General features: G+C 45.4%; 1 protein-coding gene across 1 annotated transcript in view; it reads right to left on the minus strand.

The window, feature by feature from the left end:
* LOC146822827 (Y+L amino acid transporter 2-like) overlaps positions 1–11142 on the minus strand; it is a 436531-nt gene extending 425389 nt beyond the window's left edge. Inside the window, exon 1 of the mRNA XM_085607020.1 lies at positions 10656–11142. Coding sequence (XP_085463146.1) covers positions 10656–11100 — 445 coding nt within the window. The 5' untranslated portion in view covers positions 11101–11142. The remainder of the gene's footprint in view (positions 1–10655) is intronic.
* Positions 11143–16124: the final 4982 nt, after the last annotated feature.

Consider the following 16124-nt stretch of genomic DNA (forward strand, 5'->3'; position numbering starts at 1 on the left):
GGTCAAGACTGATTTGCATATGGCTGGGTCCGAAGTGGGGTGGCGAAGTGAGCTAAAGAACAATGATGGATTCATCCCAGATCTGTGACTGGGGGTGAGTTCTGAAAAGTTCCTTTTTTTTTTTATTCAAACCTAAAACATTACAATTCATTCTTATGTATAAATACTATCTGCTATACATTTATTTTCTCCAAAATACAATTTACACAATTATTAACAATATTGAGTACAGTTTAGCAAATACATTTCATATGATTTTTGCAATAGAGTTGATATCTACCCATTCCTTACCCTAAAAAATAAATACCACTTTTTGAATAAAAGCCTCAGGTCCTCCACTCATTCTTGTTAAGGGTGAGTATTTCACTTATAGAAAGTATTAATTCTACTTTCATAGCCATTGGCCTAATTGGTCTGCTGATTGGTTCATCTTGTCTTTCCAATCTATGATCGGGGACCAGATCTTTTTCCCCAGCTTCTTAGCACATCTGCCCCTACATTCATAGATAGGCATCTCCTGCTTATATACAGCAAGCATCCCGGCTAGCCAGGACTGAAATGGGGGGGTGGGGCTCCACATCCTTCCACCAAGTTGCAATTAGTATCCTTGCAACTGCTACCGAGATAAAATAAATCTGTGTTGAATGAATATTGTTATCATACCCCATAATCATAAGTGTTAGGCTGATTTTAATCCTATTCCCGAATATCCCTTCCCAAAATAGTTCTATCCCGTTTTTTAGGGGCATTAGTTTAACACATTTATAAAACATACGGACCAGGTAGCTGGACCTTCCAAACATCTAGGACACTTGTCATCTATCTTTTTTCCCCATTCAAAGAGTTTAGCCAGTGTGTAATATAAATTAAATCCTGTTTTAAAATGTTGCGCTTTCAAGCTTGCCGATAAAAATAATTTTTGCAGCTTGTGCCAGTGAGTTATCTATATCGGCATCGGGATCGCTAAGCTTCCCAGCCCAGCTTGCCTCAGTTTTTTTGAGGTCATTCGAGAGTTTTTCTAAGATACCACTGTATATATTTTAAATTTTACTATCACCACCAATAATTGCCTCCATCAAAGTTAACTTATCAGTACTTATACCTTCCCTGATTTTATTCAGAAACTCTCTGATTTGTACGTATTTAAAATACTAATGAGGTCATTAGACTGGCGGGCGGACTTTGTCTGCCTGCCATACCCCCGGGAAACGGGACCACCCACAATGCTTGCGGCGGTCCTGCACCTACAATTAGGATGCGCCCGCCACACTGGTGGGCGCATCCCGCATTTGTAACATTGCGGCGGGCGGTGCTGAAAGCACTGCCTGCCGCAATGCCACAAAAGCAAGTTGTGCCTTTCAATGCACAATGTGACAGGCACCGCGCGGTGCCTGCCACGTTGTATATTGAAAGGCAGGGGGGTACCATGTGCACCCCCCACCCCCCAGAATCCCTGAGGGCCCGCTACGAGCCCCCAATGTCGAAAACTGTATGCCTTTTCGAAAGGCATGTCCCCGCCTGCATACTAATATGGATGGCGGTGTCTACCAGACACCGCCACCATATTAACAGCTTTTCCACCCGGTAGGCAATCGGACGGATTGCCTACCTGCGGAAAGCCGGCGGACGGTCTTTCCGTCCGCCGGGTCCCCCCGCCATAGTAATATGGCGGCATGCGGGCGGGCACAAATGTCGGGCGGATCGCCACTGCCATGCGGGCGGTGGCGATCCGCTCGACATGCTAATGGGCCCCTAAGATTCCTTGATGCCATACCTTTGTTGTAGATCGGTAAAAGGGAAGTAGTTGACCTAGATGTAGTATGTCCCCGATTATTGTCAAGCCATGATGCCTCCATTGTCTGCCCATTACATCATAAAACTGCAGAGGAAAAACCGAGGAGAGCCACAATGGAGTTTATCGGCTATATTTGGGGAAATTCATAACCTTACATATTTTGCTCCAAATCTTCCATGCACAGTGTACAAACTTAAAGTGTACTTTTTTGTATAATAGCTTGGCTCTAATTGTCGCAAGAGTAGTCCCCCAACCTTTTTTCCCTAAAACAAGCTCATATATTGTTGGAAGATTGCTATACCCTTGTTGATCTAATACGTCCATATTGTCTGATAGAAACAAAATGTGCTTCTGTTGTGTAATGGCCGCCCAGTAATATAGCGTGTGTTAGGTATTGCCAGCACCCCCACGCCTTTGTGGGAGGGAGAGATATTTTATTGGGCGCCTTATCTTGCCATATTGCCAGACAGTTGATGAACATAGCATCCAGGTCTTTAGTATTATTTCCTCGATTGCTACTGGTAAAGATCGAAACAAATACAAAACCTTAGGCAACATGGTCAGTTTCAATACATTAGCCCTACCAATGATTGACAGATGAAGCCCATTTATACGCCTTAGGTGAGCTGACATTTTCTCCATTATAGGATCGAAGTTTATTTTAGCTATTGTTGTTACTTTGGGGTAAGGGTGGGCGATAATTTCCGTTCCGCTCGCGGAAATTGCAAAAATTCAAAATTTTCGCGTTCCGCAAAAATGTCAAAACTTCCACGATCCGCGAGGGAATGGAAATTGTCGCCCACCTTTAGTTCTGAGGTGTTGCTTGTAGCGTGCACTCTGGGCTCCTAGGCAAAGTACGCGGGCATGCAGTACGGAGACATGCGGACGCCTCTCGTCTGTGTTGAGGGTGCGCGCGCTCTGCATGAGCTGTCCGGATGTGTGAGCCGGATAGTGTCTCTGAGGGGGTGTGCTTACCCCCTCTGTCCCTCCGCCTTCGAAAGCACGTGCTCCAAAATGGCGCCACCACATCCATGTGCGCGCGCCACTCTCCAGGCCCGGAGCGGCCACGTAGCGCTGCAGCCGTGGGAGAGAGGAGCACAGGCAGGCCGTGGGGCCAACCGCCCGGGAAACATGGAGGGCCTGGTGAGTTCCTAGGAGAAAGAACAGAAGGATACAGACTTTAACTGAGGGGTCTAAACCGAACCCATAGTCCGGCTTCTGAGGCCTACTAGGAAAGTCGGCCGGGTAGATTAATCCTTGTTTCACTTCTTGTGGTTTCACTCTGCTGAATACCACTAAAACAGTGGTCATTTGGCAGTTGACCTAATCTCTCGCTATTGTCAACCCTGAGCCCTACTTCCTTGTATCAGCCTTCTAATGTCATTGTATTGCTCACTTGTGCACGTGTCTCCATCGTGTCTGTTACCTACAACAGGGGAATCCCGGGTTTACCTGTGTACATATCTTTGGCTTCATCGTCTGTGGATGCTTAACCCTTTGAGTTGTGCCCCTGTCACCGATAGTCTAAGTCATTTTTGCTCTTGTCTCATGTGTACCTGTCAAATGGTTCAAGTCTATGACAGACGTTTCTGGCAGTATTTACCAGTACATGTTCACCGGTGTGATTGTCTCATGTCTTTTGCACCTCTTGCTCATATTTCCATGTTCTACAGCCCTACAGCCCCACACGTTTCGGCCCATCTCATGGACAGTATTTCATATCCTGCAACCACACTAAAGGTCTCCTCTTCCTTCTCCACCCAATCCTTTACTGCCGCCTCACTCATCCCCCTCCCCTTTTCTAGTTGTTCTCATCCCTTCTGCTATGTCTTCACCTTGTATCGCACTGCCAAGCTTCCACGTTTTCATCTCTAGCATTGCTACACTGATAGAGGGTACTGCATTACAGGCCTGGGCAATTTTTTTTCCTTCGCCTGAGTAATTTTGCATTACTCTAGAGGTATTGCACAAACGGTGACATCTTCTTGAATAAATATGCAGGGCAGGATTCATTCTGCACGATGCTCCTGTCACAAAAATTAAACCCCAACAGGAAGCACTTATAGTATTTGACCTTCAACTCGGGCACCTGCTTTATTTATATCTTACAGATATAAATAAAGCAGGTGCCCGAGTTGAAGGTCAAATTCAGTAACGCATTAATCAGCACAAAATCTTCGCGATCACGCGAAATTTCGCGCGATCGCGGAGATTTTTTGCCGTTTCGCGATATTTTGGCCGAGTCGACATATCTTTTGTCCTAAAAGAAAAGATTGTCTGTACAGATAATCTCTGTTTTACTTTTATTCAGGGAATAGCCAGAGACTTTACCAAAATCCTCAGCCATAATTTCTATTTCCCTAATTGTTATTTGGGGATCAGTAGTTACGACTGCGATGTCGTCGGCATACGCAAGAACCATAGTCTTGTATCCTTCATTAAGTATAGGTTTTATCCCCTGATAATTTATTATGTTTTCAATCAACGGGTTAATGTATAGCGCAAATAGGATGTGGGAGCAAGGACACCCCTGTCTAGTTCCCCTCAACACCCTTATAGCTTCTGATTCTTCTCCCATTACTTGGAACCATGCATATGGGGAAGAGTACATGGCTTTGATAGCGGTAATTATTTGTGGTCCAAAACCCTTTAATGCCCGAATCCCCCACAGGTACCTCCAATCCACCCAAATAAATGCCTTCTCAACATCGAGTAGAGCCATAGCCATCTGCCTCCCTGTCCCAGACGCGAGTTCCCGCCCGCCGGATATGGTCAGTAGTCCCCCTGCCGTGAATGAACCCATTCTGCCATGGCGACACTAGATGGGCTTTGACCCTACCCAGCTGAGTTGCCAAAATATATATTTTTACATCTGTGTTTATCAGTGAGATTGGCCTAAATGAGGCTGGGTTATCTGGTCTTTACCTTTCTTGGGAAATATCACTATATCGGTGCCCCTCTATGATTCCAGAGGAGACCCAGTCTATTGTACTCCCAAAAACAAGTCCAATAAAATTCAATAGGTATTTTATCTGGTCCTGCTGCTTTCCCCAAGTATAAATGTTGATTAGCAGCCATGACCTCTTCTAATGTTATCTCTGCCTCCAATTCGGCTCTCATAGGTTGATCTAGATCCAGGCCTAGATCCCTTTCAGAGATAGTGTATGGAATGTCTAATGGTGGCCCCTCCTCCCCCTTATACAGAACCTGATAATACTCATGTAATATCCCAAGAATATCGCCTACCTCTGTATAGACTCTTCCATCCTTCTACATCGAGGTTATCCAGCTTCTGGCTTCCCTCTGCCTTGTACGCAGTGCTAGTACTCTGCCAACTGATTCACCAAATTTGTATACTTCAGACCTATGTACTTGGTATTCCTCAGCTGTCCTTTGGTTTATCCAGCTATTAATATCTGCCTTCAACGTAATGATTTTATTTAAGCTGCGTTTGAGCTACCCCCTGACCCTGTGAAATACATGTAACGTATTCTTGCTCTGTATCTGCTAGCTCTTTAAGTAGTCTTTCCTTTTCGATCTGAAATTGTCTCCTTTCTTGAGCAACATAGCTAATAATCCCCCCTCAAAGTGGCAATAAAGGTGTCCCACACTACTGCCCATGAAGCGCTATATCTGTTGGCATCATAAAACCCATGTAGCCAATTCTTGATATGTTCAACAAACTTTGTTTTAGTTAATAACTTTCTATCAAAAGTCCACTTTCTACGCTGTTTACCAGTTATATGGATTTCAACCTCCAAATCTAGCGGGTTGTGATCTGAGACTACCTTCGGCAGTTTCCTGATTCTACTTTTTCTTGATAGATTAATTGAGCTCAGGAAGTAATCAAGTCGTACATACTTTTTATGAGGACATGAGTAGTAGGTATAGCCTGGATCACTAGGTTGCTGATGACACCACAAATGGACCAAACCATGACTATCCATGAGGGACATTAATGCCCTATATACACGCGGCTTCCTCCCCTGATATTGTCTCCCTTGTTGGGGAGCAGTTGTTTGGTGTATATTAAAATCACCGCATATAACTAATGGCTGGGGCCAAAATGCTAATTCCACTTTAAGCTCTTCAAATAATGTGGGGTGATCCTGGTTTGATCCATAGATTACACAGATTACAATCCCTAACTCCAGCTCTAGTAGCACCCACCTACCCTGAGCGTGATTTTATGCTTGGCCACCCCTAATTGTGGTTTGGCCAAAATAACCACCCCCTGAATATTGGTTCTCTGTTAAGAGCATGCCAACAAGTTGTATCCCCTCATTGCCATCAGTTCCCTCTTGTCCCAAGGAATGTGCGTCTCTTGCATGCAAATAATATCAGGAGTTATTATATGCATAAATTCTGCCACCATCTCCCGTTTGCCTCTATCATTAAGCCCTCCTACATTTATTGATCATATTGGAAGTTTAGTCATATAAACTGTATTCAGGAAACAACTTACTGTTCTTAATTATATCTTCATATAAAATGTTGTTAATACAAGCATAGTTGCATTTGATAATTTCACTTTTTGTTCTGAGTTTTCTTTTTAACTTTGCCGCCTCTCCCTCTGTGCCCCCGCAAGCTCCCATTTCCCAGAGCCCCCCGTGTCTGAAAAGCTTCAGTGCTCCGTCCATCATCTCCTTGTGTTTGCTTGGTTCATCCTAAGTTGGCAGGGTATGCCCAGATGTGAGTTCCTTGCTCACTTTGCCGCTGGATTCAAGCTAGCCTGGCTGATGAGGGCTGTTACCCCGTAACGGTCACAGGATGCTTGTTTCCAGTCCATGGAAAACCTGGCTTGGCAGTTTGGTCTGGAGTGTTCCCATGAGGCACAGGGCCAAGACTGATTTGCATATGGCTGGGTCTGAACTGGGGTGGCGAAGTGAGCTAAAGAATTCAGCCCAGATCTGTGACTGACGGGGAGTGTCTGGAAAGTTTCAGTGCTCCATCCATCATCTCCTTGTGTTTGCCCTGAGAACCGGAGACTTGCTGCAGAAAATTGGCACCAAACCCTGCTGGCTGATTCCAGGATTTAACAAATGTGGTGTGCTGTCTTGTCCTGCAATTGTGAGGCCTCCAAGAACCCCAGGGCACCTCCAGCCTTCGACAATTGCTGAGAACCTCCCTTAGAGTAGGGGAGCTACTCCCCTGCAGCCTGAGGAACTGAACTGCGAAGTCCAGTTTACCGACTTGCTACTCCCCATCCACTTTGACACAGCACCCAAGCCAGAAGAGGTACATCAACTCCTGAGGGTCAGATCTGTGCCCCACCAAGTGACAGGGCACCAGGACCTACCAGACCTGTGCCGTACCAATACCGGGGTACTGGACCCCCAGCACTGAAGACCGAGAAGTGCAAGTCCAGTCAGGATCCCAACTACCCAGGACACCGACACCCATTGAGGGACTGCGAGACCCCTGAGACACTTCGTGAGTGACCCAGTTGTTCCGGGATCGTCCCCGCAACCTGCTTTCCCCGGACTGCCAGGATCATCTTGAAGCATGGCGCCTGGCTGCCCTATCTGCTCTGCACCCAACCCTGGGTAACAATGCACCGACTGTGTTCCTGTGGTCCTAAGGCCCTTTCAACCTGCTCCCTCGAGTGGTACCCCTGGGCTTACCTTTAAGTCCGTCTGTGCAGCCTGTTTTCAGGTGGCCCACTTCTGTGCAGCATGCCTGCTACCAATGACCTCAGCACCCTGAACATTGGACCTGGCCTTGCTACTTACCCAAATCCAGAAGGTGAACCTCGAGAACCCACTGTGTGATTTTATATGCTTTTTTCTATTTTCTCCCATTGACTTTTTACTGCGCGTAATTGCACACAGCAGTGATTTATTTTGTGAACTTAAAAAGTACTCAACTTGCAATGAAGTTTTGGGTCAAAAAACTTAGTTAAAAATCAATGTTATTTCTACAAATTGGTCTCGGATTTATTCTTGAGTGTGTGTCTCATTTATTGTCTCTGTGAGTACAAAAAATGCTTAGCGCTTCACTCTGATAAGCCGAGCTGCTTGCTCTTGCTACTGCAAAAAGAGTATTAGTATATTAATATTTTGCCTCTGTAAACCAATAAGCAATCCACTGGTCTCTCTGTACAGTGTACTTTGTTTTAGTACCCTATGTAGAGAGCCAACTTCCTGCAAAGAGTTCCTGTTATTTGCAAAGAACAACAAACAATGAACAGCACAAACCTGGCTCAATGACATCACCTTCAAACCCCAAATTTCATCAAATGCCAAGTCACTTGAATTCACCCTGGTAACAAACCTCACCCTCAAGGAACACATCGTCAGAAAAACTCTAAGAAAATCTGGTAACAGCGTTCACTTGTGAAGGGAAAAAAAAACCCTTTCTTCCAGAAAAAGACTTCAGAACTACTATTCAAGCCCTCATAGTTATGCACATGGATGATGGTAACAGCCTGAATCATGGTCTTCCAGACTCCACACTAGCACCCCTTAGGGGCATGCTACATCCTCTCGTTGCTAGCTCACATTACCTCCAAACTAGGGGTATCTCATTTACAAAGCCATCACAACCACCCTGCTTGTCCTACAGAAAAGCTCTCCATCGCTGGTGATTCTCCACACACCCACAGTGAGGATGTTATCCAACTGCAGACTAAGAAGTGTAAAAAGGGAAAAAACAGACAGCAGGCCTAGTAGCCAGGATCTGGTACAACATCTCCATATCCATCAGGACCGCCCAACTCTGCTCTAAGTTAGGTAAGAGCTGAAGACTCTCCTCTTTAGGGAACGTTATATCACAGTGCATTCACCATCCATAACTCAGCTGCCTCTTCTATCACACGCTGACTTTATGATTGACTTTCACCCTGTATATCACTCTGTTGCCATTTGGCTAGGATTGCGCTATAGAAATGGTTGTATGATGGAACCACACATGCAATTACTACGCATGCCTTTACTATGTCGTCAGTATACCACATGCATCATTACCAAGCAGGCATTTACAACAACCTTTTTACAATGCATATTCCTTTACCACACTTAACATGTGTATTTGTAAAGCACACATATCTCCCAAGCTAGGGTCTCAAGGCGCTGAATAAGAGATGGTTATTGCTCCCCAACTCAATGGTACTCATTTTATCGACCTCAGATGGATGAAAGGCTGAGTGGACCCGCTGGGAATTGAACCTGTGACCATGAGGTCGAACACAGCCCCCTAGGGTGGACACATTAGTCCACTAAGCCTCCAGACCTGGCTCTAAGCCACCAGACCCGGCCAGACCCATGCCTTTACTGCAAAAGTTTCATTGTCATAGCATGATTAGTAAGGGCATATATGTGCTCCAAATTTGGCATGCATGGTAATGGCTGCAGAGTGAAGGAGGGAAAGCACAGGATGCAGCACAGTGAAGGCAGTGGCTGAATAGAGTGATTCTGGAGATGCAGACCGCAGAGAGACAGAAAGGTACTGACTTTGTTGGTTTTTCCTGGTGGAGTCTAGCCTCCTGTGGAGCCTGCACTTTTTGGCTGCGGAATCATGGCTTTGCGAGGGATGCTAAGAGTCCCCGCGCCCCAGGAGCTGTGCCTGAAGTGCGGCTGCTACACTGGTTCGGGAGTGACACTTCGTCCCGGGGGCTCCTCTGCACTTTCCCCTAGTACCAAACAATGACTATTACCCTAGAAGTAACGGAGTGAATTTTGAGGTGAGGGTGTGCAGGGAAACTAAATCCTGCAGTCTTTTGTTTTCATGAGCCCAGTCTCCACTTCTGCGTTTCCCAAATTCTCCAGGCCCTGCGAGTGACTGGCATATTTCGCACTCCTCTCTCTACTTTTGATTCTCTCACCTCGTAACTATGTCTCTCAGTGGCATACAAAAAGGTGTCAAGGGTTCTAAAGGAAGGAAGAAAAATTAATCATTCTACCCTTTTGTTTGTTTGTGTGCGCTTTGCAGGACATCATAAGAAGGAGCGCTTACTGCGTTTCACAGATACGTACTCAACACAGACTTCCGGGGGACACCTTAGCAAGGAGCTCCTATTACTGCGTTACCATATTTGCAAGAATTATTACCTGTACTTGCCCTTACCAAGCATATTCCTACACCTTTACCATTCATATGCCTTTATCATTCATGCTTTAAGAATAGAATTTGTTGGAAAGGCATGTGAGATAAAGGCATAGTCATGGTAAAGGCATGCTTGAAAAAGGCTTGCGTGCTAAAGGCATATGTGTGGTAATGGCTTCGTGGTAATGGTCATGCGTGGTTATAACTGCGTTGTAATGGATGTTTCCCAAAGAAATACCATATACATACTTCCCTGCCACTCCAGCTGCCCCAGGTGAATTGCATCAGGCACTGGGCTACTTTAAGAGAGATATAGATAGAGCGGAGAGAGGGAAGTGGAGAAGGAGATGAGAGACGAGGAAGGCAGCTGGAATGGTTTGAAATTGTTTTGCCAGCCTGACTTTTATTTCCCAACCAGGCCCAGAAGCTGATCACTCTCTATGGCTACCTGCATTCCTAGGGCCGGACTGGCGGTAGCGGGAGTCGGGTGTTTTCCCGAGAGGCTGAAAGGGTAGATGCCGGTTTTCACAGCGGGGGGGCCAGAATTGTTACTGGTGGCTGGTTTTGCAGCGGTGCTGCTATATCGGCCCCTGGTAACAGAAGCAGCAGTGCTTCAAACTTGATGACCCCCCAGCACCCCCTCAACGCTCCAGGGCTAGTCCGACATAATCGCCAGGTCGTCTTTGAGTTCCCAGCCCGGCCCTGTGCAATGTCTCTGTTCCTGAGCCAACAAATGATAACATCTTTTGGAAATTGATACTAACATACAAGCTTCAATTACATATTTCCATATGTACTGTAAACTTGAAAGACTTACCTACACACAGGGCAGCAACCAGGTACACGGCAAATGGTGGTGGGGGACAAGATGGGAAGAAAGGTCCAATTAGGTAACTGGAGAAGGTGAGAGCCAAAATTGCCTCACTGGCTGGACAAATAATTAGCAGATTAGACCAAAGGTTTAAAAAGGCTATGAATCCTCCAAAGGCCTCCATGATATAGACGTAACTCGCTCCAGATTTAGTGAATGTTGTCCCAAGTTCTGCATAGCAAAGGGATCCAATCACAGATAGCAATCCTCCAAGAGTCCATACGATGAGTGAGAGTCCATAGGAACCTGCATGCATAAGAACGCCCTTGGGGGACACAAAAATACCAGCCCCAATGGTAGTTCCCACTATGAGAACCACGCCATGCAACAGTGAGATCTCTTTCTTGAGGTGCACTGATTGAGAGGAGTCATTGTCCTCATCTCGTTTCATCTTTGGCTTTTGGAAACTTCTGCTTCGACCTGAGGCAACCAGTTGTTATAAATTGTTTATGTCAGAAGGATGATGCAAGAACAAAAGAATAAATACTCGGGGTCTGAAAAAAAAAAAAGTTAAAGAATTACAGGAATGTGTAAAGCTAAATATCACAAAACATAGGTTTAAAGTTACTCTGCATAGGTTGATATCTGTTATATTAATCATGAACCAAAACAGAATTATTTCGTGACATTGATTTATATATAATTTCCCAGAACTCCCAGATTATTGACCCATATGGCCTCAGTGAAATACTTTTCTTTACCCCTTTGAATACCCATACATTTTTTATGCTTTTTATGTTCCTTAATATATGTCTTAACAACCACTGCAAACATACAGAGACTAGTTCAATCACCTTCTAAAATGGGTTTTCTTTTCTTTCAGTCATCTCTAATCCAGTACATTGTCACGATGTCCATTTATGACCCATCTTGCTTCATACGGAGTTCCTGAAAGTTTTATCTCTCTTTTACTAAAGTACCAAGAACGTGTATCTGTTTTCAAGCTTTTCAGTTCTGCACTAGCCGGCCTGCTAGGTCAGTAGTGGCTTTGGAAACCATTACCCTGTAGGAGGGCCGCCCTTCATAATTAGAGGCCGCCAACTGCTCGATAGGGATTTCCATGCATTATGTGCACCCACTGGTGCGATAAATGCACTGAAGGTGGAGCAGTTTCAGAAGGAGGTATCATGTTTTTGGGCCCTACTCGATAACCTTTTTTAACTTTCCTGAAACTAAATCACACTTTGGGACAAAGAAAATCAATGGATCCAATGCAAAGGGAATATTTCTGTGCAATCAAGTTCATTGCTTGTTCACACAAGCCAGGACTTCAATGCCTGGTATGGCAGATTAAGTGACAGTGATACTCTCCTAATTAAGGAGGGGTTACCCTCCCTGTGACCTTGCAGCTCAGTGGTGGATGGGCTGCTGGGTGAGAAGTTTCCAGCATACACCCTCCTATTCACCCACCTTTAAACTGGGATCAGACAACAGGTTTGGCAGTCAAAGGCACCAATTCATGGTTGTACTCCAATGTAGTCAATCTCTAAATTAATCCCTCTCTTTTTCATGCATGCCACAATCTATTACTATGTTCATGCTCTATATTTTACCATAGGGCACTTTCATTCGAATATAGCCTTTGTCTCTTTGTTTCTAGTTTTAGTCTACAGGAAAAAGAGGGTTGTCTGCTAACTCAATTATGAATCCTTCCTCTGATAAATTAGGCCTGGAACACATTTGCCCTTTCACCTTCACTATACATAACTCTCAACCCTTGAAACAAGTAGATCTGATCCTGTTGTAGGCAATGAGAAAGAATAGACCGCTCAAAAATCTAAACGCCGCTATTGTGCCAGAGATGAGAAAGCAAATGCATAGAAAGCCGAGTGCTGTAGCTTTTCAAAATGCTTTTTTCCAATGGTGTTTAATAAGACTGAGCTCAGGGGCCTTCTGAAGTTACTGTTTCTACAATATGCAGCCTCTGGTGGGAGTACAGTACTTAGTGAAGAGATGCCTTTGAGGGTGTTATAGGTTCCTACAAATAGAGCAGGAATGTTTATTAGACCAACACAAACTTCATAATGTAGAGACTCAGTCCATATAGACCATAAGTACATGTTGATGGGTTTCGGCTAGCTCACAGTTCCACATTCAGCCCCTAAACCAACCAGTGAAACAGATGTTATTGGCAGCCTCAAACATGACAGTATGATTCCCGAGGAATCCGTAGAAACAGATCAAACCCTTTTGTTTGGTCACTCTTGCATGCCCCAGGTAAACAGAAGAAATATACAACAATGCATTTTAAAGAAGCATTTATAGAAATGTTCGTATTCTTGTATTGAAAGCATGACCTGCGATTATGAGAAAAATGAGACGTCACTGTAATCAGCATTACTAGAATGGTAATCAATATGAACAATTCAACCATGTTAATTGTTGATAATATTAGCTTATTCCTATTTGTATCTACTACTATACCAAAGACAGCATAGTGGGAGCACCATATTACCAGATAAATTGGGGTAGCCTAACCCCCATACCTTGGTCGTAGGTGTCAGGAGGCCAGTGACAGTGCACAGGTTATCTTCCTTGACAGGATGGAGGTTGGAGTCAGCACAGCTGCATCTCAGTCACAGTTTGCAGCAGTTCTGTGATAATCCCAGCATGGAAATGCTCCTCTGAGAGAGCTTTTGCACAGAAGCTGTTTATATAATAAAGTACTGTTATATTCAACTGAGGCAGAGGCATAAAGCAGCTCATTTGGTTTCATCTAGCTAAAATGAAGTTTATCCCAATGATCACAGACAGAAAGGAAAACAATGACATTGCGTTGTTCATTTCTGACCCTGGAACTAACTGTACAGACTACAGTACGTCAGTGTCTAGCAGAGATGCACATACAGCACATTCACGCATTAGCCGAAAGTGTGGCTAAGGAATTGAATATAAATTGGAGAATACATGTGAGCCAAGCTACAAGGGGAGGTTCTGGAGGAAGGCTAAGCAATGACAGTATTGAGGTGGACACAGTGCTTAAATTATACCTATATTTGCCAGTGCTTGGCACCAGGTTTTATTTTGAAACACTGGCACTTATTTATGATGGACTACCACAAAGTGGTGCAGCCTGCTATGTTTGGACAGAGTTTACTAAAAGTATTCAGGATATTCTTAAAAAATAATAAACTTGAGGCGTCCAAGTCATCTTTATAGCTTGAGGTGACTTCTAATAGTCCAAAACTTCACACTTGTGTTGTTTGGTTTACTAGTATTTGGCACCGCTGGCAGGGGCAGTGGGAACCTGGCCCAATCTGCTGCCGCTGCTGGGCTGAGAGACTGCACCACCGAGCTCCTGAGGACCAACCAGGGCCTACTGTGATGACGCGTGGCCTCAGCGCCTTGCTTGAAAGCTGCCGATTGCCCCGGCATGTGTGTGCACTTCACCTAGACCTGCGTGTGCTGCGGGGGAATCCCGGCTGAGGCACGCTAGATGAGCTACGCAGCCAGATCCGAACAGCCTGGATAGCTGCAGGTGAGCGGGCTGCACGACGGCACTGCTGTCCTGAGTCCGGGCGTTGCTGGGCAGGTGACCACTGAGGCGCCGGGGAACGGAGGAAGCTGCGTAGTGTGGGAGCTGAACTTGACAAAGACTCTGGGTCCACAGATTCAGACAACATAGTGTACAATTGCTGCGGAGTTGGTAGTAGGGGTCCGCACTTGAGAGCAGCTGAGACCAGCCATAAATACCATGCTGAGGCACAGAGGGCCATTATAACTCAATGGTGTCTCATATTCCCCCAATTATACAGTCAGTCACAGTGAATAACCCTTGCTGGACATCTCCTGAGGCGGCAGACGCTTGCCTGCATCATACAGTGGAGCACATCATGGGCCGAACGGAGAGCAAGCAGTCCAAGCTGCAGTTCTCTGCACGGAAAAATGCTCCCAGTGAGACTGAGGACTCAGATTCACAAAGAGAAGAGGGAACTCCGGCCTCCACTTCCTCACAGGGCACAGATATAAAGACACTGCTACTAAATATGCGCTAAAGCCTCACATCCATTGAATCCAAAATGGACGCCTGAATATGCACATGGACTTCATCACACAAAAATTAGAAAAGCACGACGGGCGCATATTGGAGGTGGAGCAGCGCATTTCTTCACTTGAAGTCAGCTCTTCCGTTAGCAGTGAAAAGTTACAAGGCATGGAGAAATTGCTCCAAATTATTGCTGCTAAAAATTAGGACTTGGAGGCGCGCTCGTGGATAAATAATTTGTGCATCATGGGTGTCCCAGAGGCCACTGACACAGGCTGCATGGAGGATTATGTGGAACAAATGCTATTGGGGTTCTTTGGTGCCAAAGTATTCTCTAAGGTCTTGGTGGTTGAGAGGGCCCATCGATCGCTTGCACCAAGGCCGCCACCAGGCACACCACCCAGCCCTATCCTGGAACGTCTACTCAACTACAAGGATTGTGACACGGTGCTGCGGCCAGCTGGAAAAAAGCAAGATTTGACATATGATGGAAATAGACTCTCGATCTACCCGGACTTCACCATGGCAGTACAGGAAGCATGTAAAAAATGTCTGCCTGCCAAAAAGAAGCTACAACTAGCTAACATACAGTATACCATGCTCTACCCCGCTAGATTACGAGTTCTTCATCGAGGAAAGACACATGTTTTCAATAACCCGCAGCAAATTCAGAACTTCCTAAAAATCACTCTGAGATGCTCACCCACACCCGGAGATGGGGACCCAAGCTCCAGTCAATCCTCACCGGCTCCTGAAGAGGAATAATGGTAGATTGCATAATATTAGAGACTACATTTAGGTCTGGTAAGGCTATTCATTCTGATAAATTGCATGATAGTAGAGAGCATGAGCGAACTTGCACGGGCCCAACTTTGTACAAAAACGGTTTGTACCTATGAGGGAGTCATTAGCTCTGCTGAGACTGCCATATAATAATGTTTTCCAGGGCTCCCTCGCATCTGCGAGGTGCGCTGACGGCCCCTCTAGCACACTTCCCAGTTGGAACCCCCCTTAAAAATGTTCTGTATTTCTACTATGTTATCACTGGTTGTTATTTGTTGTCTGCTAGCACCCAATCAGCTGCGGATTCTCGTGGGCTGCACCCCCTTCATGATTCACTACTGTCTCGGAGGGTGGGTGCAGTCTGAGAGTTGCCAGCACTGGGACCTAAAACAGGCCTTAAATATGTCAGATACCAGAAGGGCTGGGTGGGATACCATGCACCTACGGGTTTGGGCCGTAGGTTTGGGAGGGGGTGGGATAGGTTTGTTATAGTTATACGCAGCGGCATTGCATGTACAATCTGCAAGAATGAGTGCGGATATGAGTACACACATACCACACTATGCAGTCTCAAAATGATAGCACCAGCGCACGTCTGTTTCTCCTGAGTCACCAAAGAGGCCATGGCTTACCTGGGTCCAGTTAAA

Source organism: Triturus cristatus, chromosome 5_2, assembly GCF_964204655.1.
Source record: "Triturus cristatus chromosome 5_2, aTriCri1.1, whole genome shotgun sequence".
Taxonomy (NCBI): Eukaryota; Metazoa; Chordata; class Amphibia; order Caudata; family Salamandridae; genus Triturus; species Triturus cristatus.